The sequence below is a fragment of the Rhincodon typus genome, chromosome 7 (genome assembly GCF_021869965.1).
Source record: "Rhincodon typus isolate 14 chromosome 7, sRhiTyp1.1, whole genome shotgun sequence".
In the NCBI taxonomy this organism is placed as follows: domain Eukaryota; kingdom Metazoa; phylum Chordata; class Chondrichthyes; order Orectolobiformes; family Rhincodontidae; genus Rhincodon; species Rhincodon typus.
The window spans coordinates 90,131,233-90,155,802 of record NC_063338.1 but is presented as its reverse complement, the minus strand read 5'-3'; the positions used below and the strand labels follow the sequence as shown (position 1 = coordinate 90,155,802).

The following is a 24,570-nucleotide window of genomic DNA, read 5'->3' as shown; positions in this document are numbered from 1 at the left end:
GAAAGTGTATTGAGATGGATAGGAACCTAGTTGATAGAGAGGAAACAAAGAGTAGGAATTAATGGGTCCTTTTCAAATTAGCAGGCAGTAACCAGTGGGGTGCCCCCAAAGGATCAGTGCTGGGTCCCCAGCTATTCACAATATATATTAATGATTTGCATGAGGGAACAAAATGTAACATCTCCAAGTTTGCAGATGATACCAAGTTAGGTAGGAGGGTGAACTGTGACGAGGATGCAGAAATCCTACAACATGATCTTGACAGGTTGGGCGAGTGGGCAAATCAATGGCAGATGCAGTATAATTTGGATAAATGTGAGGTTATTCACTTTGGAAGCAAAAACAAGAAGGCAGATTACTACCTGAATGGCTGTAAATTGGGAGAGGGGAGTGTGCAGTGGGACCTAGGTGTCCTTGTGCACCAGTCGCTGAAGGTAAGCATGCAGGTGCAGCAGGCGGTAAAGAAGGTAAATGGTATGTTGGTCTTCATTACAAGAGGTTTCGAGTACAGGGACAGGGCTGTGTTGTTGCAGTTTTACACGGCCTTGGTGAGATCACACCTGGAATATTGTGTGTAGTTTTGGTCTCCTTTTCTGAGGGAGGATGATCTTGCTCTTGAGGGTGTGCAGCGAAGGTTTACCAGGCTGATTCCAGGGATGGCGGGTCTGATGTATGAGGAGAGATTGACGAGGTTGATATTGTTTTTGCTGGAGTTCAGATGAATGAGGGGGGATCTCATAAACACTTATAAAATTCTAACAGGACGAGACAGGGTAGATGCAGGGAGGATGTTCCCGATGGTGGGTGTGTCCAGAACCAGGGGTCACAGTCTGAGGATTCGGGGTGGACGAATTAGGATGGAGATGAGGAGACATTTCTTCACCCAAAGAGTGGTGAGCCTGTGGAATTCATTCCCACAGGAAGTAGTTGATGCCAAAACACTGAACGTATTCAAGAGGCGACTAGAAATAGCACTCGGGGCGAATGGGATCAAAGGTTATGGGGAGAAAGCAGGATTAGGCTATTGAGTTGGATGATCAGACATGATTGTGATGAATGGCAGAGCAGGCTTGAACGGCCGAATGGCCTCCTCCTGCTCCTATCTTCTATGTTTCTACGTTAACGATTATTCCTGACAGTCCCAGCAGGACTCTGCTACAGTGATTTTAAACCTTGAAGAATGTCATGTGTTGGCCTCAGTTTGTAGTTTTCAGTTACCAGTGGGCAGTATTCTCAGTCTCTGTGTCAGAAAGAAACAAGCTCACATTGTACTATGATGTGGTAATGTCATTGTACTTGTTAATCCTGAAACTCTTGCATAATGGTCTGGGGACATGAGTTCCAATCCCACCACAGCAGCTTAAACTTAATTAATAATGTCTGTGATGTGAAGCTAATTACATGAGTGGAAACAATACCCTTTACTGATTGTTAACTTATGTCTTGTTAGAGAACGATATCTGCCATCCTTAGCCAGTCTGACCTGCATGTCACTCTAGACCCAAAACAATGTGGTTGACCCTTAATTGTCCTCTGGGCAAGAAATGTTGGTCTAGCCCATAACCTCCATGTCCCATGAATGAATAATGATTAAAAAAAAAACCTTTCAGTTCTGGTAACATTCTCATAAAATTGCCTTCGCTGTCTCCACATTCTTTTCATCATGAAGTCCTATCAGACCGTAAGGCTGCTAACTCATTAGAGAGAGAGATGACTGGTGGTGGTTTCACCTAATGGTCACCGTGCGTCAGGTGAGGGAGTTAAGGGGCAAGTTTGAGAAGGTTGGACCTTTATAGTGACATCAGCTGGTGTAGACTTTTCGGCCTTTTGTCATATGGAGATACCGGAAACTCTTGATCCGGCTGTTACAACTGCTGTCTGGGCTATTAGGGATGGTCGATTAATGCTGGCCTGCATAATGATGCTCACATCTCATGACAATATAAAGAGGGAAAAAGAAACATCAATACCCACAACCCGAGCTACAAATCTACTCCAAAACATTAGATAAAAAGAAACATCGGAGTACAAAATCTAATGAGCCTGGTGTCGAATTACAGATGTTAAGTATATTGATAACAGAGGATTTGGATGTGCAAGGAATGAAAGGGTATGAGTATTGTGTGTGAATGTGGATTTGAGGTAGAGAACCAACTGTGATCCTGTTGAATAATGGAGCATTAGTCCCATGGCCCACTCCTGTTCTGATTTCTTACGTTCTTAAACTCTTGGGTCCCGTATGTTACTGAAAGGGCACGCCACTGTCAATGGTGCAAATTTCAGGTAAAATGTTATACCAAGGGCCCTTGTAAAGCTGCCATCGTTTACTTTCAGAGAACTAGCTAGCTGTCATTTCTAGGCTTTGGGCCAAAGATGAATCGCTGACTCTACAATAGCCTGGAAAAGCTCTTCATTTTGCTCGCTGACACAGACTGATTTTGCTCGTTTCACTGGTGTGACTAATAGCCATGTACTTTACAGCAGTGATCTGGTCTACTTGGTGTGGCATTGGAGGCCTGTTGGTCTTTTCAGGTTTACCACATACCTTCTGATTTGGAGACGCTGGAATTAGTAACGCAGAGATTGCAATTCGGATCCCAATCGTTGGCCACTTCTGAAACTAAATTAATACTGTTCCAACCGAAAAGAATGACTGGATGAACATGTGAAAATTGATCACAGGAAGGCACGGAGTTACCCTGCACTCAGGATGGCTGGATGTGATTATTCGGTCCTCACAATACACACTAAATAGGCGGACACGTACACACTCACATACAACCTCACCTACACACACAAAACTGCATATTCACCCAGATGCACACACACAAAACTGCAAACTCACGGTCACAAACTCAGAGTCATCGAAAAACACACACACATATTCACACACAATCACCCTCACACACACAGACACATATACACACACACATACATATACACACACACACACACACACACACACACATATATACACACATACACACTCTCACACACACATACACACTCGCTCACACACACACACACACGCACACACGCACACACCCAAAAAACCTGTCACCTTCCAAGAGTACCTTCCAAACCCACGACCTGGCATTTGGCCCATCATGTCTGCGTCAGTTCTGTGGTCAATCTCCTGCCTTTTCTTCATATCCCTTCTCACCACCTCTATCCAAATAACCATCCAATGCCTCCTCAAATGTCTGAGGATATCTGAATATCAAATATCTGAACCTCCTTCCACCAGATTTCCATGCAATGCGTTACATAGAACATAGAACATAGAACAGTACAGCACAGTATAGGCCCTTCAGCCTACGATGTTGTGCCGAACTTTTATCCTAAACCTAAGGTATATATAACCTCCACCCCTACCTTTTACTATCATCCATATGCCTATCTAATAGCCACTTAAATGCCCCTAATGAGGCCAACTCCACTACCCTCTCCGGCAATGCATTCCACACCCCTACCACTCTCTGAGTAAAGAACCTACCTCTGACGTCTCCCCTATATCTACCTGATGTTCCTTCTCAACATTCTCAAGTGACAGACTGGCTTTTCAAAGAGGTTGGACTATTTGAGGATTGGATGGTGCTACATCCTTCATTCTAATTATCACATTTTCCTCACATACAAATTAAATCGAATTCTCATTCACACTCTATCCTTATTGTAATGCACTCCCTATAATCCACCATCATTTACAGTCTCCATTATCATGTTTGAATGGCAACACTATACTCTCTTATTAACTCAATCATTAATTCATGTTGGACAGATTTGAACAGGAAATGGGGATAAATCAATGGGCTACACCCAGGAATATTCTTCCATTTATAGCAGGGTGGGGACTGCATGAGGATGTGATGAGATGTTGCAGAGATGCAATTTCTGTCAGGAACATGAGTAGCTCAAACCTGTTCCTCCAATTACTTGGACCATGGCTGATTTGCAACGCAAGTCCATTTGTCCTATTTGTTTGCTCTACCCTTAACCAACAAAAATTACCCCCATCTTCGGCCTGGAAAGTTTCACTTGATGCCCACATCCCTTAGCCTTCTTAGGGGAACAATGTTTCAGATTTCCATGTCATTTGACAAGGTCTGAAAAGGTTCCTGCTTTGTTCCTGAAGAAACTCTCTTCAATTTGAAGACTATGCCCCTTTACATTGAATTCCCTCACCAAAGCAAATGGTTTTGCTATATCAACCCTTTAATTAAATATCTCAATTAGATCAACATGAATTAATGATTGAGTTAATAAGAGAGTATAGTGTTGCCATTCAAACATGATAATGGAGACTGTAAATGGTGGTGGATTATAGGGAGTGCATTACAATAAGGATAGAGTGTGAATGAGAATTAGATTTAATTTGTATGTGAGGAAAATGTGATAATTAGAATGAAGGATAATACACAATGTTTAACAATGGTCCACATCTCAACCTTTGACAACCAGGAATAACTGGATATCTTCCTCTTCATTGTACTGCTGTAATGCAGAAGGAAGATGAATTGGATTGAAGATTTAACCATTGAGCTGACCAAAGAATATAGCAATCAAGAGCAGGAAGGCACAGTACAATCTTTCAAGTCTGTTCTGCCATTTAGGAAGATCATGGTTGTTCTTTGTCCTAAACTCCACGAGATCCTTATATCCTCTGATAACCTCAGAGACCCAAAGTTAAACATGAAAGGGATCAGAAAAGATTTATGAGGATGTTGCCAGGTTTGGAGGGTTTGAGCTGAAAGGAGAGGCTGAATAGGCTGGGGCTATTTTCCCTGGAGTGTCGGAGGTGACCTTAAAGGGGTTTATTATATCATCAGGGGCATGGATAGGGTGAATAGTCAAGGTCTTTTCCCCAGTGTAGGGAGTCCAAAACTAGAGGGGTAGTAGGAACTGCCGATGCTGGAGAATCTGAGATAACAAGGTGTAGAGCTGGATGAACACAGCAGGCCAAGCAGCATCAGAGGAGCAGGAAAGCTGATGTTTTGGGTCTGGACCCTTCTTCAGAAATGGGGGAGGGGAAGGGGACACTGGAATAAATAGAGAGAGGGGAGGAGGCGATGATGGAAAGAGGGCATAGGTTTAAGGTGAGAGGGGAAAGATTGAAAAGGGATCTGAGGGGCAACTTTTTCACGCAGAGGGTGGTGTGTGTATGGAATGAGCTGCCAGAGGAATTGGTGGAGGCTGGTACAATTACAACATTTAAAAGACATCTGGATGAGTACATGAATAGGACATGTTTAGAGGGGTATGGGCCAACTGCTGGCAAATGGGATTAGATTTATTTAGGATATCTGGTTGGCAGGGACGAGTTGGACCAAAGGGTCTGTTTCCGTGCTGTACATCTCTATGACTCTATGACTCTATAAGTCTATAAATCTCAGTCTTGAATACACTAAATGACTGAGCATGCACACTCCTCTGGGTTGGAGGGTTCTGAAGATTCACGGCTCTCTACCTCAAGGAGTTCCTCCCTGTCCCAGTGACTGTACGTACACCCCTGAGGGTTTGAGAAGGCAGCTCACTACCACCTTCTCAAGGGCAATTAGGAATGTGTAATATATGTTTGATATCCACGTGCCATAAACAAATAAATAAAGGAAGTACAATGTGGATGGATAGAAGTAAGATGAAACTGTAGTGAAGAAACATGGAGACTCAGAGCAAGAGTTGGCCATTGGCCTTTTGAGCCTGCTCCACAATTCAATAGATTATAGCTTATCCACCATCTCAAAGTCATATTTCTCCTTTCTCTCCATACCTCATGGTGCCTTTGAAATCTTAAAATTTATCCGTCTCTTTCTTGAATGTATTCAGCGACTTGACCTCCACAGCTTTTTCTGATAGAGAATACTCCAGACTGACCATCATCTGGGTGAAGAAATGCTTAGTTTATTTTGAGATTATGGTCGGCATGGACTGGTTGGACCGAAGGGTCTGTTTCTGTGTTGTATACTTCCATGACTGGTGGACCGACACGTTGTTGAAATTCGAGTGTTTTCAGTGTTGCCTTCATCCAGTTAGTGAGAAATGTGATCCACCACACTCCTGACTCTGACTACTAAAGCAGGTATGCAAATACAAAAAGGACCTTTTAAAGTTGAGTGAAAGATAATTATATGGATTTCTTCCCGCCCTTGCCTCATGTCAAATTTCCACAAAGGAAGAATTTCAATGGTGACAAAATTTGCCATATCACATCATATTGCTTTGGTGCCAAACCATTTGTTAGATCTGACACATACAGTATGCTAACGACCACTTATCCTGGATTCTTGCACCTTTTACAGGTAAACGTCTCCAGCCCTAATTTCTGAAGTTTCCAAGTTAGTTTAAACCTTGTGTGTCCAAATTGTTTAACCTCTCCAACCGCTGAACGGGACCTAAACCTTGTACAATCGTCCTTAAAACTTTCAGTCTCTCTACCTCTCCCCATACCTTAAAACCATACCTGAGCCTTTGGTCACTGTAGTGATCAGAGTGTATGTGATAACTTTTGTTTGGTAACACTCCTGACACCAAAGGTGCTATATAGGTGCAAGTTGTTATTCAAGTTTCATTCTGAAAATATTCCAACTTCACTCTCTCTCTTTCTCTCTCTCTGCACAGATTTGAGGCCCTGGGTGTTGAATTTTAGCTTTCCAGGAGTATACGACTATTCCCAGTTGGCAGTCGACCTCAACAGAAATCAGCTAGTCATTGGAGCCAGGTACTGTCCAACAATGTCTGTGGTGATTGCAGTGTTGGTATAAGCTTTCTTCTAAGTTCCTGTGATATGCTCCGATCTGGCTTTTCTTTTTATGACAACAGTTTCATTGTCACCATAACAAACCAAACACAATTCCATATTTATTAAACGGATGGTGTGTGAATTCTCCAGTTGCCATAGTGACACAATGGACTCACAACTCCAAATCTTCCCACACCTGCTGAGGTTACCATGAAGGACTCCCTTTCTCAGCCTCTCCCCTTCCCTGAGGTGTGGTGACCCTGTGGTTAAACTCAGCACCGGTCATAGTCATAGAGCCATAGAGATCTACAGCATGGAAACAGGCCCTTCGGCCCAGCTTGCTCATGCTGCCTAGTTTTCACAATTTAGACTAGTTCCATTTGCCTGTGTTTAGTCAATATCCCATCCATGTACCTGTCTGAGTGTTTCTTAAATTATGAAGTTGTACTCACTTCTACCATTACCTCTGGCAGCCCATTCCAGACACTTACCACCCTCTGTGCGAAAAAATTGCCCCTCTGGACCCTTTTGTATTTCTCCCTTCTCCCTGTAGGAATATGGCAATATTACCTTTACCTTTAGTCCTATGTCTATATTATTAGTCCAGTACCATTGGCACTATGACACTATTTCCCATAGACTTCATCTTTACCATGCTCCTGCAGCTCCTGGTTTTCTCTCCTAATCTTTTGCAAACCTCAAGTGTCCTGAAATGTATGCTTGCCCCTTCCTACGTCTTTTTAACTTTTTACTTTTTCACTTAAAGTCGCTCTCTCACATCAGTAGCGTTCATAGTTGTGAGATTATGTCAAGAATAAGAGGTGATTTTATTTGAGTATATAGGATCCCGGGGGACTTGATATGGTGTTTGTCAAAGGGATGTTTCCCCATGTGGGAGAGCCTGAATATCAGAAATGCAGTTTAAAGATAAAGGATCTCCTATTAAAGATGGAGGTGAGGAGAAATTCTTTCTCTCAGAGGGTTCACAAGACTGTAAGACATAGGAAAAGGCCATTTAGCTCACTGAGTCTGCTCTGCCGTTCAATGAGAACATGGCTGATTTGCTAATCCTCACCTCCACTTTCCTGCCTTTACCCCAGAACCCTTGATTCCTTTTCTGATTAAAAATCTATCTCAGCCTTGAATATACTTGATGACTCAGCCTCTACAACTCTCTGTGGTAAAGAATTCCACAGATTCACTACCCTCTGAGAAAAGGAATTCCTCCCCATTTCTGTCTTAAATAGACAATCCCTTATTCTGAGATTGTGCCCACTGGTCCAAGACTCTTCCACAAGGCGAAACAACCTTTCTGTGTTCACACTGTCAATTCTGGTCTTGAGTCTTTGGAGCAGCCTTACCTAGAAAGCGGGCACAGCTATTTTTAGGGTAGAGGTGGATAAGAAGGTAGCTCACCATCTCAAGGCCAACTGGTGATGGGTAATAAATGTGGGCCCAACCAGCAAAGTCCACATCCCATGGATAAATTATAAAAAAAATTGATTGACAGGGCAGACAAATGTTGTCACAAGTAAGTAGGGAAGTATAGTTGAGGTCATAATCAGATCAACCATGATCATGTTGAACAGCAGAGCAGGCTAGGGGGACTGAGTGGCCTCCTTCTGCTCTTAATTTGTAATTCCATATGTCAGCTCAGTTGTCTAACTCGTGCTATCTAAGGAATGGTTGACTCCACATTGGCTTAAAAAATAGCATAACTTTACAGTGAAGCCTTTCGGAGTACAATCACCTCATTGGATCGACTTAGACAGGGAAGGTTTTGCACACAATATTGAGCACAGAAAGAGGCCAGTGACTCCCACTCTGACCTCTCAAACCTTGACCTGTGGTCCAATGAAGTTCAATGCTATCTTAATGAAAAAAAAAATTTATTTTTTGACTTGGAGAAATGAAAACCTCTGGGGTCCAACTATGATTTCCTCAATTTTGAATCATAACCTGTACCCCGGTTTGGCTTCACGTTTTTTTATGGCTGCTTTGCATTCATTTCTTTATGCCATTTCTTTGCTCCTGCCACCATGTAGCCATTCAAACCTCATCTGGGCACATCTTTTGTTCTTTTACGTTACCCATGACCACTCCCTTTGGCTGTTGTAACGCGGAACCATGCAATTTAATCCCTCCGGTCCTGCACCTTATCCTCCACCTTTTCATTTTCCTCTCTAATAAATCTTTCCACTTGTTCGAAAACTCTGACATTTCTATCCTTCCTCAGTTCTGATGTCGGGTCATTGATCTGAAACGTTGCCTCTGTTCCTCTGTCCAAAGATGTTGCCTGACCTGTTGAGTCTTTCTAGCATTTACTGCTTTTGGTTTCGGTCTTTGTTGGTGTTTATGTTCCTCAGATGCTTCCTATCATTTCTCTTCAATTAACGCTGCCAACTTCTGCTTTTAATGTAGTCAGCTTTCCCTTAATTACATCTGTACTACTCACCTCAACTAATCGGGCAGCATGGTGGCTCAGTACTGAGTGTTGCGATCTCGTGGGGCCAAAGTTCGATTCCACCCTCAGGCAACTGTCTGTGTGGAGTTTGTACATTCTCCCCGTGTCTGCGTGGGTTTCCTCCCACAGTTCAAAGATGTGCAGTTGAGGTGGATTGGCCATACCATACGATGATAGTATAAGGTAGGGGTGGAGGTTAGATAGACTTTAGGTTTAGTGTATAAGATCGGCACAACATCGTGGGCCGAAGGGCCTGTACTGTTCTATGTTCTATATTGCCCATAGTTTGCAGGCTAGGTGGATTAGCCATGGGAAATGCAGAGTTACAGGTTAGGGGGGATGGATAGGCATGGGATGGTCTTTGAAGGATTGGTGTGGACTGAATGGCCTGATTCCACACCGTGGGGATTCTATGGCTGTCAGTTTTACATTCTAACCACACTCTGGGTGAAGAATTTTCCCCTCAATTTCTGATTAGATTTATTACTGACTGTTTTAGTTATAGTGGTAAATTGTGGACTCTCCACAAATGGAAATCTTTATATCTAACCATTTCGTACGGAGCTCCATGAAGAGAGATTGGATAGACTGGGGTTGTTTTCCTTAGAGCAGAGGAGGTTGAGGGGGTCATGATTGAGATGTATAAGCTTACGCTGGGCATAGATAACATAGATAGGAAGAAATGTTTCCCCTTGACGGAGCGATCATTGATCAGGATCAAGGAGTGGAGGGTTTACCACCACCTCCAAGTTTCCATCCAAACTACTCACCATTCTGACTTGGAAACATATCGCCGTTCCTTCACTGTCACTGGGTCCTGGTATTCCCCCCCCCAACCCATGGACATTGTGGGTCAACCTACAACAACTAGACTACAGCGTTTCAAGACGGCAGCTCACCACCACCCTCGCCACTAGGCAAAAGGGAGGGATTTGATATGTTTCTTATTTGTTAAGAGCCCTCTTTACAATACGATGACATCTTTGTACTTTTGCCAGTTGCACGTGAATCTAGTCATTAAACTGACTATCAATCAGATGGTGTCTCTAGGTTTCAGATTGTGTTTTTCTACAAATGTTGAAATTCTTGAGAAGTTCTTTTTATCAGCTAGCCTAGTTTACCTTGAGTAGCTTTAATATGTCTGTCTCTATTTTCTGACAAGCTAGTTTAATCTCTGATTTTCTTTATCTCCTTTTATCCTTCTCAAACTGCTTTTCTCTTTTCATTTTCAGCTTTTTCAGTTCTGATGTCTTTTGTTCCTCTTGTTTACTGTGGATTGTCATCTCGTCCTTCACTTGCCTTCTTTTCAGTTTTGCTCCCCTTATCTTTCTGCTGCTTTTCTATGCTTTTACTCGCCGCGCTTTCTTTCTTTTTACATGCTCTTACTTTTACACGTTAACTTCTGTTCAACCCCCTACCACTGGTTCTTTGTCTCTCACTAATTGCACTCTCTTTCTTTCACCCTTTTGCTTTCTTGCTATTTTCTTATGTTTTTGTTTGTCTCCCTATTCTATTCCCTTCTCTGTCTCTCTCTCTCTCTTTGCCATCAGCAGATCTGTTTTACTCAATCTCTGCCAAATTTTCTTCTGTGCAATATGCTCTTCGGAATTTGCATTCAATCATCTTTTTGCATGCTTTCACATTTGCCCAGAAGTACAAACCAGGGTTACCCATATTGGTTGTGGAATTTCTCTGGTTGAATTCGTGGAAACTTGTAAGAACAGATAATCAATCTGATTTGTTTGGCTTTTTAATATCAACATGTTTATATCTGTGTCTGTCCTTTTACAGAAACTACCTCTTTCGCCTCACTCTGGATAACATCTCTCTTATACAGGTAAGATCTTCTGAAAGAATTGCGGACGCTCTAAGCAGAGACAAATACAGAAATTGCTGGAAAAGCTCAGCAGGTCGGGCAGCATCTGTGGAAAGAAGCCAGAGTTAGCATTTCAAAACACTAAGTCTGATTTCTCTCTACAGATGCAGCCAGACCTGCTGAGCTTTTCCAGCAATATCTACTTTTGTCCAAGATCTTCTGAAGTACTGGCCTCAATTACAGCACCAGCCCCGTAACACAAAATATGGCAGTTACTTCTTGTAAATTACTTGAACAAATCAGTAAATCACTTCCACCTTTATTCGAAAGAGACCCTGTATGAAATAAAACCAGAAAATGAGTGAAACACTCAGTAGGTCTGGCAGGATCTGTGGAGAGAAACAGAGTTAATGTTTCAGGTCAATGATCTTTCATTTGAACCAGACAAAGAACAGAGGTGGATTTTTTGACCCAGCTGGTCTGAACCAAATTTTATGTCCCATACAAGACTTGTCCTTCTCCTGGATCAACACATCTTTCCATTTCTTTCACCATCACATGCTTACGTGTTTCCCCCGGTAGCATAATGGTAAGCCACCTCACTAGTAGTCCACAAGCCCAGGATAATTGGGAGCATAGATTCAAGTTCCAACACCAAAGCAACCTGCAGAATTTGAATTTGTATAATAAATCTGGAGCCCATCTGGTTAAATAATTGCTGTCTATCTGTTCTGCTGCCCTTACCCCGCCTGTCCTACGTGTAACTCCAGACCCACAGCAAAGCACATGACTCTTAACTACTCTCTGAAATAGCTGAACAAGCCACTAAGAAAAAAGGCAGTTAGGGGTATGTGAAATGTTGACCTTTCTGGTGATGCCCATATCCCATGAAAGAATAAACTAAAAAATACTGCTTGGCCTGCTGTGTTCATCCAGTTCTACACCTTGTTATCTCAGATTCTCCAGCATGTGCAGTTCCTACTATCCCTGTGTAAATAGACTTCTTCTTAATTCAATTATGGGTTCGTTAGTGGATCATTTTAATTATTTTGACCTCTAAATTTAGGGAAGTCTCTGGGACTGGAACATCTACTCTGCTGATACCATTCCTAATTTTTGTAACTTCTTTTGGGTAACCCCTTAGCTTGGAAGAACCTTTCCAAACTTTCCTGGTGCCATTTTTGCAAATATATTTTGCAACTTCTCCAGAATTCCTGAGTAAGGGAACAGTGCAAGGGGAAGTTAGTTGAATGTTAAGTGTTTGTGAGCGAATGGTACAGAGCTAAGCTGGTCAGTGATTGATTGCTCCTTCAGGTTGCAGGTCTAATGCCTTTGTCTATCTCATTTTTCCACTGCAATTGCTAAGATTCAGTTTACCTCTCGGCTGTAAGCCAGACCTTTTAATTTTATTAATAAGGTTTTAGTTGAACTGGTGGGAAGAATCACTGTGCGAATGATGAATGATATTGTTCCAACAATTTTTTCTGAAGGGAAGAAAAGCGAAAAATGTATAGTCTAGAGCTTGGAAACCACATCTGGCTCACAAAATCAGGAACAAAAACAAAGTTGCTGGAAAAGCTCAGCACGTCTGGCAGCATCTGTGAAGGAAGAAAACAGAATTAATGTTTCGGGTCCGGTGACCCTTCCTCACAAAATCAGGAGGAGGCTTTAAGTGTCAAGATCATTGGCTATCCCAGCATGCACTTGTTTTAGAGCCGCCGGTTCTTATAGGACATACTTGTTGAGGTTTTGTGATGTCATTTGTGTTGTGATGTCATTGCGTTGTGATGTCATTGCCAGCCTCTGACTTGTTCGTGCAGGTTTTTGACCAAAGTCCAGAGGGTTGGGGGTTTGGTTAGCTCAGTTAGCTGGATAGCTGGTTTGTAATGCAGTGACTTCAGCAGCACAGATACAATTCCTACACCAGCCGAGGTTACCATGTACCTTCTCAACCCCTCCCTTTGCCTGTGGTGTGGTGACCCTCAGGGGGGCACGGTGGCTCAGTGGTTAGCATTGCTGCCGCACAGCGCCAGAGACCCAGGTTTGGTTCCACCCTCGGGCGACTGTCTGTGTGCAGTTTACACTTTCTTCCTGTGTATGCATGGGTTTCCTCCAGTGCTCCAGTTTCCTCCCGCAGTCTAAAAGATGTGCACATTAGGTGGTTTGGCCATGTTAAGTTGCCCCGTAGTGTCCAGGGATGTGAAGGCTCGGTGGATTAGCCATTGGAAGTGCAGTGTTGCAGGGATTGGGTAGGAGGGTAGGACTGGGTGGGATGCTGTTTGGGGGGTCAGTATGGACTGAATGGCCTGCTTCCACACTGTAGGGATTCAGTGTTTACACCAGCACTGGTCCTCCCTCTTTCTGATGAGAGAATGGTCCTCTACAACAAAGGCAACTTTACCTTTACCCAAACCCACTGCACACACTACCCATACCTTGACAAAAGTCCAGAACCAGGGCCACTGTTTAAAAATTAATGGTCATCTTTTCAAGACTGAGATGAAGAGAATTCTTTTCTCTTAGAGGGTGGTGGAACTGTAGAACGCTCTGCCTTAGAAAGCCATGGAGATAGAATCATTGGATATTTTCAAGACAGAAGTAGATGCATTCTTGTTAGGCAGGTGACTCAAGGATAATCGGGATAGATAGGAATTCAAAACTCAAAACGATCATCCAGGATTTTATTGAATACTGGAGCAGGCTAGAGGGGCTGAATGGCCTACTGTTGCCCCTATTTCACAAGTTCCTATGTTTGTGTTTACTTTCAACATTTTCATAAGTAATAAATAAAAAGTTGTTGAAGGAAAATTTGGAAGGCCTGTAGTTTCTCACATGGGATTTTCACTCAGCAGCATCTGCTAATGTGCTATACTGTTTCCGCTGTTTCCGATGCGGCCTCCTCTACATTGGGGAAACCAAGCGGAGGCTTGTGGACCGCTTTGCGGAACACCTACGCTCGGTTCGCACCAAACAACTCCACTTCCCAGTCGCGAACTATTTCAACTCCCCCTCCTACTCCTTAGACGACATGTCCATCCTGGGCCTCCTGCAGTGCCACAACGATGCCACCCGAAGGTTGCAGGAACAGCACCTCATATTCCGCTTGGGAACCCTGCAGCCCAGGGCTTCACAAGCTTCAAATTCTCCCCTCCCCCGACCACATCCCAAAACCAGCCCAGCTCATCCCCGCCTCCCTAACCTGTCCTTCCTCCCACTTATCCCCTCCTCCCACCTCAAGTCCCACCCCCATCTCCTACCTACTAGCCTCATCCCGCCACCTTGACCTGTCCGTACTCCCTGGACTGACCTATCTCCTCCCTACCTCCCCACCTACACTCACCTTTACTGGCTCCATCCCCGCCTCTTTGACTGTCTGTCTCCTCTCCACCTATCTTCTATCCGCTTCCACCTCTCTCCCTATTTATTTCAGAATCCCCTTCCCCTCCCCCATTTCTGAAGAACGGTCTAGACCTGAAACGTCAGCCTTCCTGCTCCACTGATGCTGCTTGGCCTGCTGTGTTCATCCAGCTCTACACCTTGTTATCTGGGAGATTGAAGTTGTTTTTATTCATTTGTGGGATGTGGGTGTCGTTGGCTGGGATTTGGATTCGGATTGGTCCAGTATCTGACGAGTCGTGAATGGTGCTAAACGATGTGCAATCATCAGCGAGTATCCCCTTGATCTTATTTGAATGGTGGAGTCGGCTCAAAGGGCATACTCCCCCTGTTCGACATTGTGTGTCAGCCCGGGAGAGAATCCCATATCTCCACAGTTGGTTGCACGTACAATTGCTCCCTTATTACCCTCCTAAGTGGCCCAGCTTTACTTGTTACCTCCAGTCCCACTTCATAACGGAGAAGAAAGAGTCTCTCTGTAAACTGGGGGGAGATGGAGGAAAGACCAGAGAAACATGGTATCTTCAGTGAAATCAAAGAGTCTGCAGCAGTGTCTCCCTGTACTTTCAAAATAAGTGAAAGCAGGAAGTAGCCAAACACCAAATGGCTGCCTGTCATTTACAAGGTAGTAACTCAATTGAGTGTTTCAAGTGACTGTATATGAAACTACCTGGGCTTTGATCTCTCTGTTGATGCAATTCAGGAATAACTCAGGATTCAATTACTACCTTTGACCCATGCCAAATCTCCTCAAAGCACTGTTCGCTGTTTCTCTCGGTGAATGGTTCAGAACCAATTATAATTGGATGAAGGAGCAATAAACTAATTGTGAGCCAGGAGTGGAGAGTACAGCACATCCTGCAGCCAGAATTCCATTGCTTTTTTGATTTAACCCCTCCTGCCCAGATGTTTTAGGTGTTAGGTGCACTCAATTAACAGCACACCAGCCTCTGAGCCAATAAGTTGTGTGTTCAAACCACAATCACATCTGGGCCGATTGAGTGCGCGTCAGGAATAAAGGGACCACAAGCTATAAATACGACAATCACTAAGGGTTAGCAAGGCCATAAATAAACAAACTAAGCAGTGGGCTTTATTTCCATTGGGACAGGTTTAAAAAGTAGCAGATTTATGCCAAACCTGGGTAGAACATTAGTTGGACTGCACTTTGCTTATTACATGCAGTTCCGGTATCTATATGATGAATAGGATATAGAGGCACCAGAGAGGGTGCAGAGTGGATTTACAAGGATGCTAACTGCAATGTGTGGATGTAAATATCAGATGTTATAGACAGACAGCAGGTGAGGCTTCCCAATTTGTCACATTCCAAACTGTTACCCTTCGGGCTAAGGAAGGATGAACTTACTCCCATTCTTTGTTCAGCCATCCCTCGGTTAGTTTCAACAAGTTTAATTCAGAAAATGATCCCTTATCTTTCTCTTGGACCCAAGTGTACTCATGTTTTCAAAGGAGCCAGTTTAATGAGGTTTTCTTGAATTAGCAAAAACAGTGAGTTTAGTCATTACTAAACAGGGGTAGAATTCACAACACAAGACATATGCACAGAAATTACAAATGAGTCCAAAAGAGTAAAAGTTAAAAAGATACAGATACATAGATGAGTCTCGAACTGTCTGGGAAAATGGATGGTTGAATGTTGTAGCCATTGCAGTAGAGGTTACTGGTAACGTTGACATTGATATTTGAGCTGTCAGTTTCATGGTTTTTGGTTTATAGATTGATGGAAATTCACTTTTTAACTAGTTTGCAGCCCTCACAATGTGAGAGGAACTCCCTTTAGTTGTCCTGCTAGCTGACTTCTACCACTGGGTGTGAGAGAGTGAGTCTTTACCTGCAATACTAGTGGGTAATTAGTGACTAGTGGGTAATTTTCTAATTGTGACCTTTACAACATGCTAGTGCTCAAATGTAGACTGGCACACATGTGAACATTCAGTCCCAACCCCTAGGTAACTATTCAACTGCCAATTTCACCCATTGCCAATCCTCCCTGCTCTCTAATTCCCTCATTGACACTCCCCGTGACATGGCCTGACCTCATGACCCAGCCACCCCATCTAGCTGGCACCTCTCTCACTCACATTCATTCACTAACACAATGAAAACCTACTTAAATGTCCCAAAGCTTATCAGTTTGTTAATGAAGTAAGGTTTACCAGAATGTGGTAACCAGGGCCATAAAAGGGAATGTGATTTAGATTGCTCGTCCCCTACACTGACTACCCAAGGCCATGAAGAAGGACTCTGATGGGAGACTGCTCCACAGTTTCTAATGGTGTTGGCAATGGAAGTTTCAGCCAGAAATGCAGAGCTGTCCTTGGTTAATTGAGTTGGATTGGAGTGACAAGCCGGCAGACATACCCATTCCTTCCATTTGTAGGGAAGAGTGGATCCAGGAGCTACCAGTGTAAGACGGTCACCAAGACACCCAACTGGGGAATTGTGAAGAAGCTTCTTTCTTCAAAGAGTAGTGAAAATGTGGAATCCGGTACAACACAGAGGGTTTGTGGTGAATAATCTGGATGCAGTTAAAGGGAAACTCGCCAAGCACATGAGGGAAAAGGGAACAGAGAGTATTGAAGGGAGATTTAGGTGAAGAAAGGTGGCAGAATGCTTGAGTGGAATTGATGGGCTGGTTGGATATATAATGTCTGTGCTGCAGGATTCCAGATATTTTAATTCATTCATGGGATGTGAGTCTTGCTGGCTGGGCCAGCATTTATTGCCCATCATCTGGTGGTGAGTTACCTCCTTGAACTACTATAGTCCATGTGCTAAGGTAAGCCCATAAAACTATTACGGAGTGAATTCCAGGATTTTGACCCAGCGACACTGAAGGAATGGTGATATATTTCCAAGTCAAGACGGTGAGTGCAGGGGAACTTGCAGGGGATGGTGTTCCCATGTAGCTGCTGCCCTTGTCCTTCTAGGTAGAAGTGATCATTGGTTTGAAAGATGATGTAAAGAGCCTGGGTGAATTCAATACTTCAGTGTAATATCGAGAAATGGCAGCATTTTCTACGTGTCCTGTCCCTTCAGATGAGATATTGTGGTCCTTTCTTGTCAATCAGTTGAATGGGGTGTTAAAGAAAATCTGCTGCTGCCCCAGAAAGTAATAAATTTGTGATATTTGGCCCTTTGCTGATGTGTCAAAGTTCTTTTGCTATCCTGAACAGCTCTTTGGATCTACCTACAGCACATGACCTGCAGTGTCATCTCACCACTACCATCTCCAGGGCAACCAGGGATGAGCACTGGGCTTGCCAGCAATATCTATAACCAATTAACGTACTGACCCAGTCATTGCTTCATTGTAACCATGGCAGAGTAAGTGCCTAATTCACCAATGTCGCTCTCTCCAATCTCTCTCAACAAGTGTCTGGTCCAAGTGAATGGATTGTGGTCTCTTATTTTCTGACTGATTGATGGGTTAGGGCAGGTCGCCTTTACTGTCGCTGGGTCAAAATCCTGGAATTCCCTCCGTAATAACATTGTGGGTCAACCCACAGCAGGAGGACTGCAGCGGTTCAAGAAGGCAGCTCACCACCACCTTCTCAAGGGCAACTAGGGATGGGCAATAAATGCTGGCCAGCCAGCAACGCCCACATCCCACAAATGAATGAAAAAAAAAGGGTTCTGTCAGTTTGACATAAATTTATATATGGTCAGTTCAACTGAATCAGCCAGTTTGTGGATGCCTAGATTGTAAGGTGAGATGATGGCCTAGTGGTATTATCACTGGACGATTAATCCAGAGACCCAGGTAACGTTCTGGGGACCAGGGTTTGAATCCCGCCATGGCAGATGGTGGAATTTGAATTCAATAAAAATCTAGATTTAAGAGTCTAATGATGACTGCCTGTCAATTGTCAGGAAAAACCCATCTGGTTCACTAATGTCTGTAAGGGAAGGAAACTTCCATCCTTACCCCATCTGGACTCCATGTGACTCCAGACCCACAGAAATGTATTTGAGTCTTAACTGATAAGCAATAAATGCGGACTCAGCGAGTAACACCCTCATCCTGACAACGAATTAAAAAAAGATAGGGTATTAATAGCTATTTAATATTTCAGGTCCAGTGACCCTTCATCAGAACTGACCTGCAGTTCTTTTGGATTTTATTTAGGATATTAATAATGTAAATGTAATTAATAATGTAACCAGTGCCAAAAGCAACAGCTTTTGGAGTCAATTTATCCTTTGACGACTTATTGAATTATAGTGCAGTATAAATTATTGGTCACTCCACTGATATACAGTCATAGAGACATACAGCACAGAAACAGGCCTTTCAATCCAACTAGTCTACGCCAACCATGTTCCCAAACTAAACTACTCCCACCTGCCTGCGTTTGGCCCCTATCCCTCCAAACCTTTCCTATATATGTACTTATCCGAATGTCTTATAAATGTTGTAACTGTACCTGCATCCACCACTTCCTCCGGCAATTCATTCCACACACAGACCACTCTCTGTGTAAAAACATTGCCCCTCATGTCTTTTTTAAACATTCTCCACTCATCTTAAAAATATTTGATTTGATCCGATTCATTGTAGTCATGTGTACCTAAGTACAGTGAAAAGCTTTGTCTACGAGCAGCACAGACATATCATAGTAAACAATGACATACAGATTATAGGGTGCTTGCACAGACTATGCATACAGTTTACACCGCACAGGAGGTGCGCGAAGCAAGATCAACATTATTTGAAGTTAGAGAGTCCATTCATCAGCCTGATAATGGCAGGGAAAAAGCTGTTCTTAAACCTGCTTGTGTGTGTGTTCAAGCTTCTGTATCCTCTGCCTGATGGAAGAGGTTGCAGGAGAGCATTACTGGGGTGGGAGGTGTCTTTGATGATGTTGGCAGCCTTTCCACAGCAGTGAAAACTATAAATGGAGTCCATGGATGGAAGGTTGGCTTCCGTGATTGTCTGGGCTGTGCACACAACCTTCTGTAGTTTCCTACGGTCCTGGGCAGAGCAGTTGCTGTACCAGGCTGTTTTGCATCCGGATAGAACGCTTTCATCTGTAAAAGTTGCCCCTTAGTTTTGAACTGCCCCACCATAGGGAACTGACCCTTGCTATTCACCTTATCAATGCATCACGTGACTTTATAAACCTCTATAAGGTCACCCCTCAACATCCTAAGCTCCAGTGGAAAAACTCCCAGCCTATCCAGCTTCTTGTTATAACTCAAATCCTCCATTTCTGGCAATATCCTGGTAAATCTTTTCTGAAGCTACTGCATTTTAATAATATCCTTTGTATGGCAGAGCAATCAGAACTGGACACAGTTCTCCAGAACAGGCCTCACCAATATCCTATACAACGTCAGTATGACATCCCAACTCCTATACTCAAAGGTCTGAGCAATGAAGACAATCGCACTAAATGCCTTTTTAACCATCCTGTCTACCTGTGGTGCAACTTTCAAAGAAGTATATATCTGAACCCCTAGGTCTCTGTGTTCTACAACACTACCCAGGCCCATAACCACTGATGGTATAAGTCCTACCTCGTTTGTTTTATGAAAATGCAATACCTCGCATTTATCCAAATTATACTCCATCTGCTACTCCTCAGCCCATTGACTCAATTATCAAGATCTCTTTGCAATCTTAGATGACCTTCTTCACCGCCAGTTTGCCAATGACACGAAGGTTGGTGGAGTTGTGGACAGCGTGGAGGGCTGTTGTAGATTGCAATGGGACATTGACAGGATGCAGAGCTGGGAAAAGAAGTGGCAGATGGAATTCAACCCAGAAAAGTGTGAATTGATTCATTTTGGAAGGTCGAATTTGAATGCAGAATACAGGGCTAATGGTAGGATTCTTGGCAGTGTGGAGGAACAGAGGGATATGGGGTCCATGTCCATAGATCCCTCAAAGTTGCTACCCAAGTTGATAGGGTTGTAAAGAAGGCGTATGGTGTGTTGGCTTTCATTGGCAGGGGAATCAACTTTAAGAGCCGTGAGGTTATGCTGCAGCTCTATAAAACTCTGGGAAGACAACACTTGGAATATTGTGTTCAGTTCTGGTCACCTCATTATAGGAAAGATGTGGAAGCTTTAGAGAGGGCGCAGAGGAGATTTACCAGGATGCTGCCTGGACTGGAGGGCAGGTCTTATGAGGAAAGGTTGAGGGAGCTAGGACTTTTTTCATTGGAGCGAAGAAGGATGAGAAGTGATTTGATAGAGGTGTACAAGATGATGAGAGGTATAGGTAGAGTGGATAGTCAGAGACTTTTTCCCAGGGCGGAAATGACTATTATGAGGGGGCATAATTTTAAGGTGATTGGAGTAGGTATAGGGGAGATGTCAGAGGTAGGTTCTTCACACAGAGAGTGGTGGGTGTGTGGAATGCACTGCCGGCAGTGGTAGTGGAGTCAGATACTTTAGAGACTTTTAAGCGACTCTTGGATAGGCACATGGAGGATAGTAAAATGTAGGGTATGCAGGGTAGAATGATCTTTGTAGGATAATAGGTCGGCACAACACTGTGGGCCGAAGAGTCTGTACTGTGCTGTACTGTTCTATGTTCTATACCATCAATCTTGGTGTCATCCGCAAACTTACAAACCATGCTTCCTATATACTCACCCAAACAAAAGTGGCACCACTACTGATCCCTGTGCAGCACAGCTGGTCACAGGCCTCCAGTCTGTAAAATAACTCTCCACCACCACCCTCTGTCTCTGACCATCAAGCCAAATTTGTATCCAATTGGCAAGCTTTCCCTGAATCCCATGTGATCTAACTTTACCAACTAGTTTACCGTTTAGACACCTTTTCAAAGGCTTTTCTAAAGAGCATGTAAACGACATCTACCACTCTGCCCACATCAATTTTTTTTTGGTTACTTCCTCTAAAGACTCAATCAAGTTTGTGAGACACAATTTCCCATGCACAAAACCAAGCTAAACTCTCCTTGCCTCTCCAAATGCATGTAAATCCTACCTTTCAGAATTACCTTCAACAACCTACCTATCACCGATGTCAGGCTCACAGGCCTATAGTTTCCAGGCTTCTCCTTACAGCCTTTCTTAAATAAAGGCTTAAGTAATACCTTCACCTAGCGAAGGAACAGTGCGCCGAAAGCTTGTGATCTTAAATAAACCTGTTGGACTATAACCTGGTGTCATGTGACTTTGACTTTGTCCACCCCAGTCCGACGCTGGTACCTCCACTTCATAAAATAATATCTGGGATGGGGGCGTGTTAGCTTATGAGGAAAGGTTGGAGAGCCTGTATCCATTGACGTTTATGACAGGAGCAATGTAACAGCGACTTATTTCTCAGACTGAAGCTTCACCGACTCACTCCGTTACCTCAACCCTGGGGCCCTAATCTAGGAAGTCAGACAATGAAAGGGGAAGTCAGTAGGAAAACAATTTATAGCTCCTTCAGCAATCCATATTTCCCAAAATCCATTTGTGTGAAACGCTAGCGATGAGTGATTTCACGGAGCTGCAACGTTAGGTTACTTGATCATTGTCACATTGCTATCAGGGCAAGGTATGTCAACAGAGTTGCTGTGTGTCCTACACTACATTGGACATCCTTTTCTTCAACTCAGTCCTTTTGTCCCGTTCTTTGGTTCTGTGTCCATTTCTTTCTCCCAGTGGGTTACAATGGGTGCTAGATGAATGTATCTTTTTGTTGGAAGGAGTGAGTGAGGGAGGGGCTAGTTCTCGATAAGATTTCACCCACTCCTGCCAAGGCCTTATCTGAAATCTGACGGCTGGAAGTTTTGGAGAGATTTTGGTGAGTCAGGGCCTTCAGGAAAAGGATACTGAGAGGATTCGTGATGAAATAGGCTTCGTCCCAGAGATCAACTTTTGATAATGCTCCTACCTCAAGCAAGCAAGGCCACAGGAGGTCATGGAGGGTGTGCGGCCAGTCTGTCTTTGTGGAAATCAATCATTCTCACCTCAAAGCACACCACTCAGTGCTGCCACTGTTAGGAAAACAAAACGGGTTCAACTAGGTGTGGGGCAGCCAGATGGAAGAAGGGAAGTTGAACAATAAAAGCCACTTTGCTGTGACCAATGTTCACTCACTTTGAAAAGGAACACTGGTCTCTATTCTCTCTCACCCCTCCCCCAAGTCTCAGGCAAACTCTGCAGGCATCTAGCGAACAGCAAGCAATTTGGAAACGTAGAAATGTAGAAAATAGGAGCAGGGGTAGGCCATTCGGCCCTTCGAACCTGCTCCACCATTCAATATGATCATGGCTGATTATCCAATTCAGTCCCCTGTTCCTGTTTTCTCCCCATACCCTTTGATCCCTTTAGCCCTAATAACTATGTATTCTTCTTGAAAATATTCAATATTTCAGCCTTAGCCACTTGCTCTGGCAAATAAGAAGTATTTAGATGTACTCTTGCGATGCCAAGGTGTACAAGACTGCGGGCCAAGTGTTGGAAAATGGGAGTAGAATAGTTTTCTGAAGAAGAGTCACAACCCGAAACGCCAACTTTCCTGCTCCTCTGATGCTGCCTGGCCTGCTGTGTTCCTCCAGCTCCACACTGTGTTATCTCTGACTCCAGCGTCGGCAGTTCTTACCATCTCTGAGTAGAAAAGTTAGGTGGTTGTTTTTGACTGGCACCAACGTAATGGGCTGAAGGGCCTTTTTCTGTGCTGTAGACCTGTAGGACTCTAGCCTCTATGACTGTGGAATCTCAGTTATTAAGTGATTTCAAGACGGAGATTGATAGATTTCCACTTACTAATTACATGAAGGGGCGTTGGGAATGTTATGGGAATATGGTGTGGAGGTAGATGATTAACCATGGTCTGGATCGGCTGAGCAGTCTAATGGCCTAATCCTCCATTCCCACGTTCCTCCTGATGTTCATTGACCAAGCCGATGGGCAGGTGTAAACTCTGGCTAATGATAGATTCTTGTAGAACCGTACCCATAAAGTGAATCAGTTCTTTCAAGGCAATAATTGGGAGGGAAATCTTTCTTGGGGGAAATAATTTTGCATTACACCAAGCCTTTTATTTCATCATCCTGAGAGGTCAATTGTACTCGGAGGTAGAGGAGGTAAAGGCCTTGTCGAGGGATGATCCCAGTTCACCAGGACTACAGCCACAGCTGAAGTGAGTGTTGTCTTTGTCCATACATTTTCTGCTTTACCTACATATCCTTAATCACTCTACAACCATTGATGCTCAGTCTGCACTGTGTACAAGATGCACTGCAGGATTTCACTCATGTCCCTCCAATAGCATCTTCCAAACCCAAGACCGCTGCCATCTAGAAGGACAAGGATAGCAGATACATGGGAACACCACCACCTGCAAGTTCCCCTCCAACCCAGTCACTATCCTGACTTGGAAATATATCACTGTCCCTTCACTGTCGCTGGGTCAAAATCCTGGAATTCCCTCCCTAAGGGCATCGTGGGTGTATCCACCTCATGTAGATTTCAGCTGTTCAAGAGGGGAGCTCACTACCACCATCTCCAGGACAGTTAGGAATGGACAAAAGACTCTAGCCCTGCCAGCTGTGGTTACACCTGATAAAAGAATAAAAAGTAATTAAACATACATTTGGCATCTCATTTGCGCCTGATCCTATTTGACTGGCCGATGAGCTTTATGGCATCCCACGTCTGCAGAGTTCTTCCGAATCAGCTCCGTCAGATTTACAGAAGCTCAGAGTAAGGAGGTTTTGGACTCAGTACCTGAGAGGTGCATTGTCCTGGCCAATGAGCAGCCCCAGTTCTAACTCCCAGCATGCTTTCGTGGCTGATGGGAGGCCACTTTCAACTGAGAAATAGAGTCTGCACCAAGAAACATATATAAGGAGTACAGGAACCTCAAGAGATCACAGTCAGGGGCATCACGAGGGGAGGAGGCGTGAATGAGAAAAGAGAGACACCCAGAGCTAGTTCATTTGCTACCGGGTGAACAAGTTTGAATGGGCATTGGGTTCTCTGGTCCTCCCCAGGACACTTTCTTCCCTTTGTTCACATATGGCTCTCTCTCTCTCTCTCTCAATCCTCCAAAAACCTGCTTGCTCTCTCTCTCATACACTGTCCTCTTTGCCTCTCAGATACTCTCCCTCTCAAACACTGCCTCTCAACCACATTTGCATTTATGTTTCAGAGATAGTAGGAA

The 24,570-nt window shown here is 43.8% G+C and overlaps 1 protein-coding gene across 1 annotated transcript in view; it reads left to right on the top strand.

Moving 5' to 3' along the window:
* The window catches only part of LOC109938442 (semaphorin-5B-like), a 197,476-nt gene that overhangs the window by 40,661 nt on the left and 132,245 nt on the right, over window positions 1–24,570 (top strand). The window contains exons 3-4 of the mRNA XM_048599262.1: window positions 6,619–6,718; window positions 10,995–11,040. Of these exons, the coding sequence (XP_048455219.1) occupies window positions 6,619–6,718; window positions 10,995–11,040 (146 nt within the window). The remainder of the gene's footprint in view (window positions 1–6,618; window positions 6,719–10,994; window positions 11,041–24,570) is intronic.